This window comes from Diadema setosum, chromosome 17 (assembly GCF_964275005.1).
Source record: "Diadema setosum chromosome 17, eeDiaSeto1, whole genome shotgun sequence".
Lineage (NCBI taxonomy): Eukaryota > Metazoa > Echinodermata > Echinoidea > Diadematoida > Diadematidae > Diadema > Diadema setosum.
Window position 1 is genome coordinate 3,418,241 of NC_092701.1, and position 16,874 is coordinate 3,435,114.

At 41.0% G+C, this 16,874-nt stretch overlaps 2 protein-coding genes across 5 annotated transcripts in view; one reads left to right on the top strand and one right to left on the bottom strand.

Moving 5' to 3' along the window:
• The window catches only part of LOC140240752 (outer dynein arm-docking complex subunit 3-like), a 30,030-nt gene extending 15,559 nt beyond the window's left edge, over nt 1-14,471 (bottom strand). Inside the window, exon 1 of one of the 4 annotated variants that reach the window (XM_072320521.1) lies at nt 14,338-14,471. Coding sequence is in view for 1 of the 4 variants with exons in the window: in XM_072320519.1 (XP_072176620.1) it covers nt 14,342-14,459 (118 nt within the window). In the remaining 3 variants the exon portion in view is untranslated. The remainder of the gene's footprint in view (nt 1-14,337) is intronic. The other 3 variants (XM_072320522.1, XM_072320519.1, XM_072320520.1) reach the window with 3 other exon arrangements.
• Nucleotides 489-12,644, top strand: LOC140241066 (uncharacterized). Its single transcript, XM_072320834.1, has 6 exons — nt 489-610; nt 2,996-3,139; nt 6,576-6,719; nt 9,491-9,640; nt 9,794-9,931; nt 11,145-12,644. Exons 2-6 carry the CDS (start codon nt 3,005-3,007, stop codon nt 12,642-12,644), a joined length of 2,067 nt encoding a protein of 688 aa, XP_072176935.1. The 5' UTR covers nt 489-610; nt 2,996-3,004.
• Nucleotides 14,472-16,874: the final 2,403 nt, after the last annotated feature.

Here is a 16,874-nt window from a genome sequence, read left to right on the forward strand (position 1 = left end):
CGGGGATTCGAACCCCAAAACTTCCTATTACAAATCCAGAGCATAACACACTACTCATACACGCACTCCATCTCCTAATATTGATGATAAAATCCACTATGCCATGGACTGATGTTGCAGTACTAGTAGTGAAGGACCATAGAGCTTGTGTTAGATTGAATCATTAAATCCAAGAATGATGACATGGTGATGGGAGGATATGTACAGTATTATCAAAGATCGTACACAGAAAAACCATGGACGCAACGTATGCTTCGTATAGCTACAGACGTTCTCTTTATAAAATGCTGCGCTGACTTGACCGCTGCCAAGAATCGACTGCCCTGCACGGTACTGTACGTGGCTTTCTCCGAGCTAATGAATAAAACATAAGCCTTGGTTTTGTGCGAAATTCAAGCAAGCAACTAGCCCATTGCGTGCGCTATAGTTTGTGCACACGTTCGTACGATGCGATCGACGACTACATACATCCTGCATATGCAGTATAGGCATACACACAAACATGTACCTGTTCCGAAAAACGTCAGTTGGGCAGCTCAAAGTATCTCCAAAATCATCATCAAATCCTGCCTGCTCTACTGGACGGACCATTCCCAGGTTCCGTTAGAAGGTGAGTTAAGTTGCATAGTAGCACGTAGCCTTGTTTCATTACGAGTTTCGAGGTAAATGTGCTGTAACTCTGTATTGAATGCAATGTGAATGCACGCTAGATGTACCAAAGATCGTACACAGTGTACGATCTTTGGATACGCGGGGGCCCTATACTAGTACATGTACATGTGCTTTACCATCCCGTTAGCTAAGCACTGACTCCTTAATATTAAACTGTACAAGCCAGTGATTAACACGAAGTTGTACAATCATGTGTCAGTGGTGAACTACCATACCCGCACCTGTAAGGCTGCCCACGCACGTGCTAACTTTCACGCAGCTTTTATAATTAAGTTCTAATATCAAAGGATATAAAAATGTTATTTTGGGAGTAATTGCATCTAAAACATTTCAATGCGACAATGGGCAGTTGTCAGACAAAAGTATCACAACCGCCCCTGCGATTGATTCTCGAGGTCTGAATCGATCGTCTAGCAGTTATACGGTTCGCCTTCAATCTATATTCTGGAAGGCTCGGTCAAAAGTATGCATCGTAAGTGTGTGGAAGGAGGTACCGCCTTTCTGTATGATACCAATTGTCTCTAGCTAGAGGCATTACATTAAATTTGTGAACAATTCAAATAGTGCTAGCTGAACAACAAAAGTACCCAGCCTTTCCCACTGCACTGATTGAGCGGGGATTTGGCTCGGTCGGTAGCGCGTCTGCCTCCGAACCTCTCAATGACGGCCAACTCGTTTTTAAAAGTGTGTGTGTGTGTGTGTGTGTGTGTGTGGCCGGGGGGGGGGGGGGGGGGGTAGTTTACATTTCTGGTGGTGCCACTTCCGGGGTTTCACTAGCTAAAATAAGGGGGAAAAAAGGGGGGGGGGGGGCAGGAGGCTCTCAAGCCACACACACACACAATAATAACAATAATTTATAGAAAAAAAAAAAAAAAAAAAAAAAAAAAAACCTTTCCAGAAAATAGGGGGGGGGGGGGCAGTCTGCTGGCCCGGCCTGCCTCTAGTAAGAAGCAGTCCTGATACTCTCTCCCTCGGGGAGAACATAAAATGAAGGTCCCGTTTATGAAAGAATCACTATTAAACTTGCTGCGATCATATATTTCCTCTGAAATCGACATTTGAATGGGATTTATGAGAAATTTAATCAATCTAATCAGTATAATTTGCTTATAATGACTTGACACTTTAAACTTTTTCTTGCTCTCTCTTGTCAATGTCCGACAGGACAAATAGGCACCACACATGCATTTCTTCTTCCCCCCTCATGTTCCCATGCTCTCTTTGTAAATACCCCCAACTCCTATCAAGTATCATTTAACTATTTGCAAGCATATAGATTGTGTTCACGGGGGTTGCAACGATTTTCAAAATATATGTTGCAATTCCTTTACGTGTTCGTTACCTTGAATAATGTAGCTCTCTTAGTGGAGTTGTATACTATCCTGTAACTACTTCTTATCAATGTATACTTATTGTATATATTCTGTCTTGGCTATAATGAGATGTACTTGCATACATTTGTATGCATTCCTGTTTTGTGAACACGCATGAAATCTTGAATAAATAAATAGATAAATAAATAAAACTCCTATAGTAGGCCATGTTATACGTATTTTATTATTAACACGATCCCGCGCTTCATTCATCGCAAGGAGGAGGGTGCATAACCCAGTGAAGTACTATATTGCCCTACTTTGGCACAAGGAAACAAGTGACAAAAGTGACATTTCTTGTAAAAGAGCAAAATGTGTCTGTCATTTACACTGACGTCAATGGACTATCATGATGTCTTATCTAACATATCTCTTAGTAGGATGAGTGTCTCTGCATGAAATTTGGCCTGGAAGAAGAGCTCATTATGTGAATTATGAAAACATCAATAACTCAAATTCGGATGGTATGTCACTTGCTTCCTTTTGCCAAAGTAGCGGGCAGTGTATACAGCTGTAGTTCCGCCCCTCACATCCAGCTGGACCCCATGATAGAAGCTAGTGCATGGGCTATATCCAGCCATCGTCTTAGATGGAAATGTGAAACAAACAAAAAACAAACAAACAAACAAACAAATGTAGTTAGGCCTGTAAGGGTATTCTCATGTTGCGCTAATAGTTTTTGTATACTCGCATAAGCCTCAACAAATCATGTAGGCATACTAGTAACCCACTGCAACAATAAATTCGATTTCAAGTTTGCTTACAAAATAAACCCAACCCAAATGTCTTATGGATCTTTTAAATCACGATATAGATTAACATTTCAGTGTTATGAAGAATTTTATAGAGTCACTTATTTCAATCCGTCAAATGCTATTTAATAAATTTTAGTTATAAAAAGATAGAACCATTAAATGGTTGTAATGAAATGGTTTCTCTTGTATTTTAAGGCTGCCGTCATGCCCCGGAAGTATCGCGCCAACTACTCCCAGCAAGACGTGACTGACGCCCTACAACGCATCGCGTCGAATGCCATATCCATCCGAAAAGCCGCCAAGGAATACAACATTCCTAAGAGCACCCTTCTTGACAAGGTATGTAGATTATTTTGATGTTGATTTCTCTCTACTGTATATTGCAACTTATTTAATGAGAGTAATTCGTATCACAAAATAATCTGAAAAACATCTTCCGCGTTGTGGATTAGCCCTACATATATCCATGTGTGAAACTGAAACACTGTCTTCTTCTTCTTCTTCTTCTTTTTTTTTGATTGAAAAATTAGACTATAGAAGACTCGTTGCCTGTTGACCGTCCAATAAATTTATGCAATCAGGAATATATTACGGTTTTGTTTTGTTTTGTTTTGTTTTGTTTTGTTTTGTTTTTGTTTTTTGTTTTTTACCCGAGTATACTTTACAGGTAGACTTACACATATAATTCATATTCGTGATAGCTAAGATGTCTGACGGAAGGTGCATGCAGGTGTTCACAAAACAGATAAAATTCACAGTGGAATGATAACTTTAACCCCCGTTCGTTCGATATAAATTTGAAGAGTTTGTTCGCAAAAACCGATAAGTCCATTTTTGAAGATTTTGAAGTACGGTCTCTGTCATAAACTACAAAATAATACCTTTTAAATGATATATTGGTCACTACATATAAAGGTACATTTTTGAAGTTATGGTCAAAAGAAGCACAAATTTTCTTATTATTTTCTTTGTTTTTCTTGACCTTTAATCGCAAATATCTCCATTTGGCAAATATGGACTTATCGGTTTTTGCGAACAGACACTTCATTTTGTCAATCATATAAATGGTATATGGTGTAATTTTATCTTTATTTAAAGTGAAAACATATAGTTCTGGTAAGGGTTTGAGTACCCGTCTTTCACCATTTAATGTTTGCTTGCAATATATCGAAAGAGCGTACCAAGAAACTAATCTGATTGACGCTATTTGCCGGGATGATGAGTTGTTTCGGGGTATTTTGAGATCTGAAATGATATTTATGTATTATTTCACATGATTATATATTTGCAATGCGACATTTTGTTTATATTTTCATGACTTGTGAATAATATGTTCGATATTGTTATACTTCTCTTCTGTTATGTACAAGTGGAGAAACAAGGAAAAGTAGAAATTACGCGGTGCGTAATATATGTCCCCGCCGGAAGTAGCATTCAGTAGCAAAATGTACAATATAGGTGAAAAGATGAAGGTCAAAGGTCAAAGAGGTCAAAGGTCAAAATTCTATGTAGAAGTTTTGAAGCCCTCACCTAGTGCCATCACATAAAGCAAACGGAATCGAAATCGGGTTAGAAATGGCGAAGGAGTAGCATTTTGTAGCCAATGTACAATATAGGTAAGAAAATCAAGGTCAAAGGTCAAAGAAGTCAAAGGTCAAAATTCTGTGTAGAAGTTTTGAAGCCCTCACCTAGTGCCATCACATAAAGCAAACGGAATCGAAATCGGGTTAGAAATGGCGAGGGAGTAGCATTTGGTAGGAAAATGTACAATACAGGTCAAAAATCAAGGTCAAAGGTCAAAGAAGTCAAAGGTCAAAATTCTGTGTAGAAGTTTTGAAGCCCTCACCTAGTGCCATCACATAAAGCAAACGGAATCAAAATCGGGTTACAAATGGCGAAGGAGTAGCATTTTGTAGGCAATGTACAATATAGGTCAAAAATCAAGGTCAAAGGTCAAAGAAGTCAAAGGTCAAAATTCTGTGTAGAAGTTTTGAAGCCCTCACCTAGTGCCATCATATAAGGCAAACGGAATTAAAATCGGGTTAGAAATGGCGAAGGAGTAGCATTTTGAAGCAAAATGTACAATATAGGTCAAAGGTCAAGGTCAAAGGTCACAACTGAAATTCTGTATAGAAGTTTCAAAGCTCCCATGTAGTGCTATCACATAAAGCAAACAGAATCAAAATCGGGTTAGAAATGGCGAAGGAGTAGCATTTTGAACATTTTGATCACACACGGACGCACACACGGACACACGGACGGACGGACACACGGACGGACGGACGGACGGACACACGGACACACACACGTACGGAGCCCGTTTCATAGTCCCCTGCTCGAACTCGTTCGGCGGGGACAATAAAACTTATGCCCCAGTCACATAGACATCCCGGATCACCCCGGACCACCCCGGATCTGATCCGGGGAGAGATCCGTGTTGACGCCGGGAGGCCAACACGGCAACTTTTGGAGGTCAAAAACATCCGGCGTCATCCGGGGATTGCCGTGTTGGCAGAGCAATCCGGGGTGGTCCGTGTGGCTGCCGTGTAGCTGCCGTGTTGATCCGTGTAGATGCCGTGTTTGTCCGTGTAGACGCCGCGCTCTTCCGGCCTTATCCGTGTAGCTGCCGTGTTGATACCGTGTGTACAGTCATACCAAAATCTCGGATCTCCCCGGATATCCGCGGACCTCCCCGGATCACCGTGTAGATCCTTGAGCATCCGTGTTTATATGTGACTGGGACATTACTGAACTGAACTGAACTGAACGTAGCGCGTCTGCCTCTGACAGATCCCAAGGACCCGGGTTCGGTTCCCGAGTCTAACTGGGGAATGTTGCGTGTAATCATATACCGTCCCTCTTCCGGACGGCACCACGTTATTGAAAGTGTGTGTGTGTGTGGGGGGGGGGGGGCAGTTTGTATTTCTGGGGTACCACTTCCGGGTTTTGCTAGCTGACAAGCAAAAAAAAAAAAAAGGGGGGGGGGCGGAAGGCCCTCAGCACAACTCTCTGACAGCGTCACCTCCCACTTCCGGGATTCTTCTTCAGCTGACAAGCCACACACACACACACACACACACACACACTCAAATACTGAAGAAAAAAACCTTTCCAGAAAAACAAGTGTGTGTGTGTGTGTGTGGGGGGGGGGGGGCAGTTCCGCCGGCCCTGCCTCTAGTAATAAGCAGAACACTTTGTCCTTCGGATAGGACATAAAATGAAGGTCCCGTGAATGAAAGAGTCACAACTCATACACGTACAAACACGATCCCGCGCTTCATTCATTCATTCATTCATTCATTCATTCATTTATTCATTCATTGCAAGGAGGAGGGTGCATAACCCAGTGAAGTAGTCCCGCCTCCCATCCACCTGGACCCTATATGGGAGGCCAGCTAGTGCAGATGATATGAGCTATCCAGCCATCGTCTTCGATGGAAAAGTGAAACAAACAAAACACAAACAAACAAACTAAATAATAAGCCTGTTGAGGTCTATCCACTTGTTGCGCTAATAGTTTTTGTATACTCGCACAATCCTCAACGAATCGTGTAACCCACTGCAACAATAAAAATCAATTTCAAGTTCGCTTACAAAATAATAAACCCAACCCAAATTGTGTTTGGACCTTTAAAATCACGATGTAGATTAACATTTCAATGTTATGAAGACTTTAATAGGGTCACTTATTTCAAACTGTTGAATGCGATTTGATTTTAGTTATAAAAAATAGAACCAATAAATGGTTGTAAAATGGTTTCTCTTGTATTTTGAGGCTGCCACCACGACCCGGAAGAATCGAGCCAAATACTCCCAGCAAGATGTGGCTGACGCCCTACAACGCAACGTGTTGGATGGCAAGTCCATCCGAAAGGCCGCCATAGAATACAACATTCCTAAAACCACCCATGTTGTCAAGGTATGTAGATTATTTTGATGTTAATTTCTCTCTACTGTATATTCCAACTTATAAATTCGTATCGCAAAATAATCTGAAAAACGTCTTCCACGTTGTGGATTAGCCCTACATATACCCATGTATGAAACTGAATCACTCTTTTTTTTTTTTTTTTTTTTTTGTTGAATGAAAAATTAGACTATAGAAGACTCGTCTCTTGTTGACCGAATGAAATCACGAATATATTACGTATTCTTCTTTTTTATTTTTATTTTTTGCCTGAGTATATTTTACAGGCAGAGTTACGCATATCATTCGAATTCGTGATAGCTAAAGGTGCGATCACACATCGCCGGTTTAGATGGCGGTTCATGGCGGTTCTCAAACCGCCGTGAACCGTGTCCCAATGCATGATGGCGGAAAGCACTTAAACGCGACGTGACTACGTTCTCAACACGTTTTGAACACGGAGCAAACGCGGATTGACGCGGTAGTAACACGGATCTCCCCGGAAGGTGGAGGAGTCCATACCAAGCCCATGTAGTTGGATGCAATCAGAGCCCTTTCACTTGTCCTCAATGGCTTTCAACAAGGAGCGTTTTGCTTTGTTAGTTAAACACAATTTTAAAGAAATTATGTAGCCCCCTGTGTTTTACAGATTAATATAAGTGATGCAACAAGCAATTATCTTGAAGTTTCAACGTGCTTTTTCTCTTGATTTTTAAAATATCTGTGTTAACTGTCATTAAATGACATACGTAATTATCAAAGCAGAATCCAACAAAGTTTCCAAAGATTCCTGTTCATTTGCAGGTTTATTTATTCAGTGATGTACAAGTACTTGCTTGTTTCAACGTCTCTCTTTTTCTTTAAGTTTTCACATTATTATTTGGTATTAAGATCTTGTATTGGATTTAAGATCTTGTTGCTTGTTTATCCATGTTTTCACAAAATTGCTCCTCGTGAAATATGAGCCTATGGGAGTTCCTAAATCGTAAGGGGAATCTGTATGTGATACCCTCGATCCATTACAACAAACTACTATGACAAACAAAGTTTATGCAGCCCCAGAACTGTGGAACAGCACCCCAAGTGATAAAACATGCAAGTTCTCATCAATAAGTCCAAAATGTTTTTAAAAACTTATCTGCTAAAATAGTAACATAGTGATTGTAGATGATGATTAATGCAGCATGTTGCTGTTTCTGAAATTACCTTTTCCTGTTTATCTTTTTGTTACCCCCTCTTAAAGGTACTAGCCCACATTTGCAAACCCACGAAAATCAAAACTGCATAAAACAGGTCCAATATGACTTCAAGTACAAGTTATAACAGTAACATACCTCACCTGTCGCTCTTTGTCTATACCATTCGATAAAAGAGAGAAAATCATCGTTTTAAAATCAATTTTCAAACCGGGTCAACCCGACCCAAAATCGAATTACGAGCGCGGGCTATAGCTACGTACATTGTACATGTAACACGTACGTGGACCGGAGCTAGCGAGCGTTATAGACACGCATGCATACGGATTACGGTGCATTTTCATTTATTTTTATGAAAGTAATGGACTAATTGGAACCAAATTTTGCACAGGTGTTACTGCAATCATACCCAAACTCCATGCTAACTATGAGACCAATTGCTGCAGGTTTACAAATGTGGGCTAATACCTTTAAGCGCATAGAGGCCTTGCCAAAGGTATTATGCGCTTTATAAGAACGGCAACGATGATAATATAATAATAATATCTTTAACAATAGTCAATAAAAAGACATATGTACATTATACACTATCAAAGAAGCATATACATACAGTATGTGTGCATAGTTTCCTCTTTACTTACAGGTTCACGTAACACAATAATGGTGATTTTTTTTTTTCAAGTTTCAACATTGCTTTTCCCTCTACTCTCTTAAGTTTCAACGTATCTGTATCAACATAACATATTTACACAAGTCTTCTGTGTATAACTTATCAGGTTCACGTTGCTGGCCATCTTGAAAGCTGCTAAGTTTTATTTAAAATTATGAACTTACCTTTTAATGTAAATGATGGTTTTAATGTAAATGATGTAATGCAACATACCTAACAACTTTTTGAACATTAAACTTTATTTATTACTGTATTGTATGTGTTAAAGAGGTAAGGAAGCTATAGCATTCAGTATATTTACCCGATCTTGGATTATGGGTTCATCTTTGCTTTTTTTTTCTCCATTTTTTATTTCTCCGCCACGAAGTGTCGCCGGAGCCATTATTCTCTTTTAAGTTCATTGTTTCTCTTTGCTTGAAAATTATGGCGGTGTTAACACGGTATCATTAAGGATCTTGCAGTGCAAACACGGAGGATGCCGTTCTTTACACGATGAACGGCGATGTGAACACGGTCCATTTCAAACCGCCAAGACCGCCACGAAAAATTAAACTTGTTTAATTTTTCTGGCGGTTCCCCGCGGTTCCCCGCGGTTCCCGGGGTTCATGGCGGATGAGTGACGGATGACCACGGTTTGTGTACGGTGTAAACACGGTCTTTGGCGGAGCACGGCGATTTGCTGAACCGCCATGAACCGCCATCAAAACCGGCGATGTGTGATTGCACCTTAAGATGTCTGTAGGAGGGTGCATGCAGGTGTTTACAAAACAGGTAAAATCGGACCTTTAAAATCGCGATATAGATTAACGTTTCAATGTTATGAAGACTTTAATAGAGTCACTTATTTCAGAATGCAGTTTGATTTTAGTGATGACAAATAGAAATGGTTGTAAAATGTTTTTTTCTTGTATTTTAAGACTGCCATCACGCCCCGGCCCCGGAAGTATCGCGCCAACTACTCCCAGCAAGACGTAGCTGACGCCCTACAACTCATCGCGGTGGATGGCATGTCCATCCGACAAGCCGCCATGAAATACAACATTCCTAAAACCACCCTTATTGACAAGGTATGTAGATTATTTTGACGTTAATTTCTCTCTACTGTACATTGCAACTTATTTTGATGAGAGTTATTTGTATCGCAAAATAATCTGAAAAATATCTCCCACGTTGTGTATAATTGATATAAAATGTAAATATCTTTATTTAATTTCATATAGATTTCAGGTAAAGTACCCGTAGATGCAAGAATAGGGAAACTACCATACCTGACTGTTGCCGAGGAGAACAAAATCTCGGAGTGGATCAGACAAATGGCAAAAATCGGTTATGGTCAGACGAAGGAGGAGCTGAAACAGGTGGAGTACAATTATTTGATCTTCTTTTTATAAACTTTCACTGGAAATATAATGTACGTATACAACATCAATATTCTCGCTCGCTCTCTCCCTCACACACACACACACACACACACATTCACAAACACACACTAGGAAGGTTCACCTACCAGTACACACAGAGACACACCCTCATGCAGTTTCATAAATAGTACAGTGCATTCCCGTTACAACGAACACGGTTATAACGAAATTTCGTTATAACGAAGTAAATCTTCTGGTCCCAAAATTATCACCATCAAAGTCTATGGTACAAAGTTCGCTTATAACGAACACGGTTATAGCGAAATTTCCGTTATAACGAAGTCTTTTCCGAGCGCCACAGACAAAGAGAAACAAAAGAAATGCGCTCCGTTATAACGAAATGTGAATTGCTTTCGAAAATACGTAGCGGAACAAGCATTTACAGCGTCTCTGCATGTGTGAACGCTTCACACCACTGTGTGTTCGCTCCGTGTGTCATGCACAGTTTCTGAGGGGAACTTGCGTTTATTTTTGTAGTGCAGTTATCGGCATACTCGTGAAATAGGCCCCACCACTGCGTGTCCGTACTTATACTACGGCGGCTCGCCTATTTATACTCGTGAATTCAGCCCCACTGTGTGGCGTTCATCGTAGGTAAGCACCGCGGTGGGGCTTCCTTCCACAGTATAATACTCGTGAATGCGGCCCCACCAAACGGCGTTTACGCGAAATTGATACAGCGGTGGGGTCGATTTCCACAGCATAGCATCTTTCGTCCTCCCTTTCTTCTCGGAAGGAATCCCTAATGTCCCTCGACTAATTTAACGGCAAATTTAACCATAAATACAACCCTACCTAACCCTAAACCCTAACCCTATAACCCTAGGACCTACCCTTGCTTGCTAACGCATGGGTGCACGTGCACTGCGGTGGGGCCTATTTCACGATTTTGCCCAGTTATCCTATCACATTTCACATAGCTTTCTAGTGTATGATGAGTATTCAGCAAACAGAATATGATATATATATATATACGTGGTTTCCTTGTTTTCGTTATATATTGTACATTTGTATTTGTTCGGTTATAACGAAATTTCGTTATAACGAAAGAAAACTGCCGGTCCCGAGCATTTCGTTATAATGGGAGTGCACTGTACGTGTAAATGACTATTTGATTTATCAAGAATAAATTACAAATTGTGCATTACAGGTCGTCAAGACGATACTGGACCATGATCACAGAGAAACACCCTTCAAGGACAATCTGCCCGGATACAAGTGGATGCGACTATTTATGGCCAGGCATCCCGAGCTGTCCAAGGAAATTCCTCAGCCACTCGGAAAAGAGCGTACCGTCCTGACAAAAAAGAAGGTCGACTCGTGGTTTACCGAGTTTGAAAACCACATGCAAGAAGCCAAAGCCCTGTCCATCCTGAAGCAGCCTTCGCGAATATTTACCTGCGAGGAATCAGACTTCCCTTTGTGTGGCAAAACGCAAAGAGTCCTATATCAAGAAGGATCCAAGTCGGTTAGCCAACTGTCCAGAAAGGACCGGTCACATATCACCCTGCTTTGCACCATCTCAGCTGATGGGAAGTTCCTACCACCTACTTTGGTTTTTCCCGGGCAGCGTTTCCGTCAAAATCCACTTGAAGGGGGACCGGAGCAAACATTTCTGGGCAGATCCAAGAATGGTCGGATGGATGGTGAAATCTTCTATGACTTCATCGAAAATAGCTTCGTCCCATTCTTGGTCCTACATAATGTGCCCAGGCCGGTTCTCCTCTTGGTGGATGGTCACAGGGGCCATCTAACCCTGGAGGTTGCGGATTTGTGCCATAAGCACAAGATTATCCTGTACTGCCTGCCAGCGAACGCAAGTCACATTCTGCAACCCTGTGACCTGACCGTCTTTGGCCCTTTGAAGCTTGCCTGGGAGAAAGCTGAACGTGACTACATGCTCGCTCATCTTGGGGAGGTCGTACAGAAGTTCACCTTCGCGGAGGTGTTTAGGCCTGCATGGGAAGAAGTGTCCTCAAACCCGCAACTACCCATGAGTGGCTTTGAGGAAGCGGGGATATTCCCTTTCACAAAGGTTTACAACGCGGACAAACTTGGACCAATTGCTGCGTTCGGAAACTCCACAGATCCCGCCATTGAGGCCTCATCTTCAGCCATCGAGGTCCCCTCACCTTCTGCCATTGAGGTCCCCTCAACTTCCGCCATCGAGGCTCCCTCACATTCTACCATCGAGTCCCCCTCGTCTTCCTCAATCGATACCTCCTCCGAAGCATCTCCAGCAAGACGGAACAGAGAAGCTGCTCACAAGACCAGTCCGCCGAGAGGGCGCCTGATGATGCGGGATGGCCCACCTCACGAAGACTATGTCAGCCCAGCTCTTGAACAACAGCTTGTCATACCAAGTGTGAAACAAAAACTCTCCACGAGGAAGAGGAAGATGAATGCAGAACAGCTACCCGAATGCAGCAATAGTGACGCAGTCATCCAAATAAAGCGGAAGAAGTTTGGCAAGGAAGATAAGGAAAAGAAGAAACGGAAAAAGAAGAAAAAGTCCTCCGTGTACTACCTTGTGGAAGTGAAAGGAGACAAAGTCATTGCAAGTAAAAAGCTTAAGGGGTCGAATCGTAAGCAGCTTTCTCATTTCATGCAGGATGTACGATCATTATCGTTATTGGTTTTTGCTAAATAACGCTCAGCTGTGATGAGGATCATAACAGAGCCAGTTATGTACAATGTATATGACAGCTCGAAGGCTATGGAACTATCTGCCAGAAGGTCTTGTCAAATGTACCTCTGCCAACAGTTGCAGGCAAGATTAGGTAGAGAAACTCCAGCTCTGATAGAAGGGGAACGCTGTTTTCTTTTTGCTTTGTTTTGTTTGCTTGTTTGTTTGTTTGTTTTATTTGTGTGCTGCTGCACTTAATTTATCCCGCATTTATTTCACACGGTACCACATACACCACACCAGACCTGCCAGACAGTCCAAAAATACATACATTGTACATTGTGGACTGTAGGACCTACTTATTCTGAAGGAAAAGAGAAGAAGAAGAGTGCGCTTCATTGTCAGGCTCAGGGATCAATAGTCTCATAGACAATATCCGGACGATATGCATCTCAACTCCGTGGTAAACCAGAACAAAATTAGAGTTCATTTTAGTATCAATGTGGTGCTAATTATAAAACACGGTGATTGTTACACGCCACAATTTGTCGAGGTGATGTCATGTATGCAAGTTTTTCTTCCTTTCTTTAATCGCATCTGTATCTATATGAAATACTTAATAGATACTTTAAAGCCAGAAATACCACTTGTTGCACTGAATTTCCGCGAATTGCCACTGGCATTTAATATAGTGTGTCCCCGACTATAGTTTAGACAAGAACTTTTCGCGTGCATTTAAATTTCGCGAATCTTGGCTAATTCGCGAAACAACTTTGTCTGGTTTCTGAAGTCAGCAATGATGACGATATTAATTCTTCTCCTACTGCATTTTTTATTTATTACATTAGTCTGCATAAAATCCAACTAAGCATTGCTGTAGTGTGTAAATTAATCCCAAAACTGAATCCATATTGTTGTCATACGGATTTAGGTCTAGATTAGGTTTTACTTTTACGGTTTCATTATACTTTATTAATAACAATATAAATGGCCGTGGGTTTTTCACTCCAGCAGCGTGCATCCAAGGCAACATTACTCTCTCTCCGTTCTTGTCTGCACACTCTGTCGCAATCAATACTCGACTAGATTATATACAGTATGTCCCCCCAAAACTGGACTGTCTGTTATTAGATTTTCGCATTGATATCACCCAATATGATTAAACTGTCTAAATGCTTCTTCAAGGCCTTAAAATAAAACATCTTAGCTCTATTTTGCCGAAAACCCCATTCAATTTGGTTAAGCGGTCACAGAGAAAAGTGGATTGTTTAAAGCATGTAATGAGTTTGATTCTTCCAAGTTTAGCACTTCGATGCTCTTGTGTGTGAATACAATAGACAAAACTTGGAGGGAAGAGATTTCTGACATCCTCTACAAAATTCCTCATTTCTCTTTGACCACTGAAGCAAATCGAACGGGGTTTTCTCTATTAAGATGTGGGCAATGAGTTATTATTATTATTATTATTTTTTTTTTTTGTGGGGGGGGGGGGGGGGGGACATACAGTACATTCATGACATTCAGGTCTCTTGTAGCTATTTTATAGTACACGACAAATTGTTGACAACGAAAATACTTACGTATTTGACGAGACCAGTGCGATCCCTGCCCAGAAATGCTCGACTAGATTATATACATTCATGACATTCAGGTCTCTTATAGCTAGATTTTCTATACATTGTTGAATTGTTAAATTGTTGAAAACGAAAATACTCACGTACTTCGCGAGGCTAGTGCGATCCCTGCCCAGAAACGGATATTCCTACCTACAAAGAAAGGAGGAAATGTTGCCGCGCGCTGTATAAATTTGCTGCATAGCAGGCAACTGGCTTCGCGCATGATAAACAGGCGTTGGTTGAAGTGAATTCTTTTAGCCTGTTGCGCTGGTATCCCGCCCCGCCGCGCCCGAGGCCTAAAGTTTAGCGCGTAGGTGTTGCTAGGTAACGTTGCCTAGTCCTCCTCGGAAAGCGCAGTCTTCTGCGCATCACGCAGTCTGTAGTGATGCCAGGGTGCGTGCTTCTTATTATGACGTCACAAAAGTTTGCTAAAGCTGTCATTGATAAGTGATGCCAGGGTGCGTACTTCTTAGTATGACGTCACAAAAGTTTGCTAATGCTTTCATTGATAGGTTCCTATAGTACGAATAATGTAAGGATCATTTGAAAAAAAATGTGGGACAGCTACAGTAATCGTATTGATTATGGTAAGCTTGGTATGTTTAGCCTGTCTTAGACTTTATTTTGATAATTTTCCACTGTATATTGGTTAACGTGCAAAATACAGGTGATAAGTTTCATATTATCTTTGAATGTCCTGCTTTTACTCAATAACGGAAGAGTTTTATTACAATAGTTCTTACTTCTCCTCTCGATGCTCAACACGTCGTCGCTTAAAACAGCTTACTCTTTAAGGGGTGTCTCACTGAGCTGCGAATGTTTGCGAGAGTAGCGAATTCTAGGGAATTTAGGGGTTCGTTAACAGTGGGTTGTAATCAAATTCGCAAGCAGTTTTCATTGTCATAAACGGATTTTCTTGTCGCAAGGAAATGATGAACACGTTCATTTTTTTTTGCGACCCCCCCCCCCCCCCCAAAAAAAAAAAGCGACAATGAAATCTGTCTGTTACTGTTAATGAACCCTGGCGAAACCTAAAATTCCCTAGAGTTCGCTACGTTCCCAAACATTCGACACTCAGTGAGATACCCCTTTCGCGAGCGTACGCTTACTGCTGCCTGCTCACATCTAATATCATGCGACGTATCTTTCTAGTTTTGATAGACCCTACAATGATGATGGTTAATGCGTTGACGAGTTGAAAAAGTCGGTTGACAAATGTGTGTGTCTGACCCTGTATGTGATCGTGTGCCTTTTAGGAACTGTGCTGTTGTATAAGTGTTTATTTTCTCTATTTTATTTACAGTTGTCTAATGTACAGATGTATATAGACAGTATTGTATAACCACTGTTAACTGCTAATACTGTACTGTATTTGCCAAATAACTGTGGAGACTTACGCACCTTGTTTGTTAATTCTTTCATGCCCCCAGGTCGGGCCGTTCGATGATAAAATTCATAGCAGTTGTTAATTTGCAATATTCAACGTTCGTGTAAACCACTTTATGCGTGAGTGTTTGATGACGTCGAACATGATGATCCTCGTCATGACTTCGTAAAATTTTGCAAAATTTGATGTATGCACGGTCTCATGGCAAATACTGTAATTCAACGGAAAGTTAATTTCAAGCAAACACAAGGTAATACAGTGCACTCGCGTTATAGCGAAAACGGTTGTACATTATTAACTGTTACAACGAAGTCGAAATTCAGGTCCCAAGATTATCCGCTCTTTATTGTTTATTGTTTCATTGTTCGGATATGACGAACTTCCGATATGAAAGAAGACTGCCGGTCTCGACGACTGCGTTATAATGGGAGTCGACTGCATGGATTGTATGTTGATTTCTGGTAAAGCTTTGTGCGTTTGGAACAAGTAAATATTAAATTCATGAATTTCTTCCGTCGAGATGTTTTCATTGCAACTGATTGACAAAATTGCCCTACATCGACGTAAATAAGCACTGAATTGGTCAGTGTTTTTTAGTAGTAGCCATGATAAAAAAAAAATAAAAAAAAAATCATGGGCGTACATACTCGAGCAGGATTCGAACCTACGACCTCCTGATCACCGGACAGGCGTCATCTCCACTAGACCACCGAGCTTTCGCCCGACAGCAAGTGTTGGTTCTAATCCTTATGGCATGCAGCGGGTACTGCTTTGTTATTCAAATTCATGAATTTCTTCCGTCGAGATGTTTTCATTGCAACTGATTAACAAATTGCCCTACATCGACGTAAATAAGCATTGAATTGATCAGTGTTTTTTAGTAGTAGCCATGATAAAAAAAAACAAAAAAACGTCGATGTAGGGCAATTTGTCAATCAGTTGCAAAGTAAATATTAATCGCTATCAAAGGGGACCAGATTTCGAAAGCTCAAATCCCTTTTGACTCCATTTTATTCCATTAGCTCACCACTGTTGGATAAACAATTTTCAGCGGCAAGAAACCTCTTATGAAATATGAAAGAGTGTACAATTCTTAGAGGAAATCAAAGTTTATTTGATGAAAATTGGTTTTGATCGTGTTGATATGGCTAAACTATCCAAAACTAAGCAACTTATAATATAAGGTGGGACCCCAACCTTTTAATAAGTTTGCTTTACCTTTATTATGCCTCCGCCACGAAGTGGTGCCGG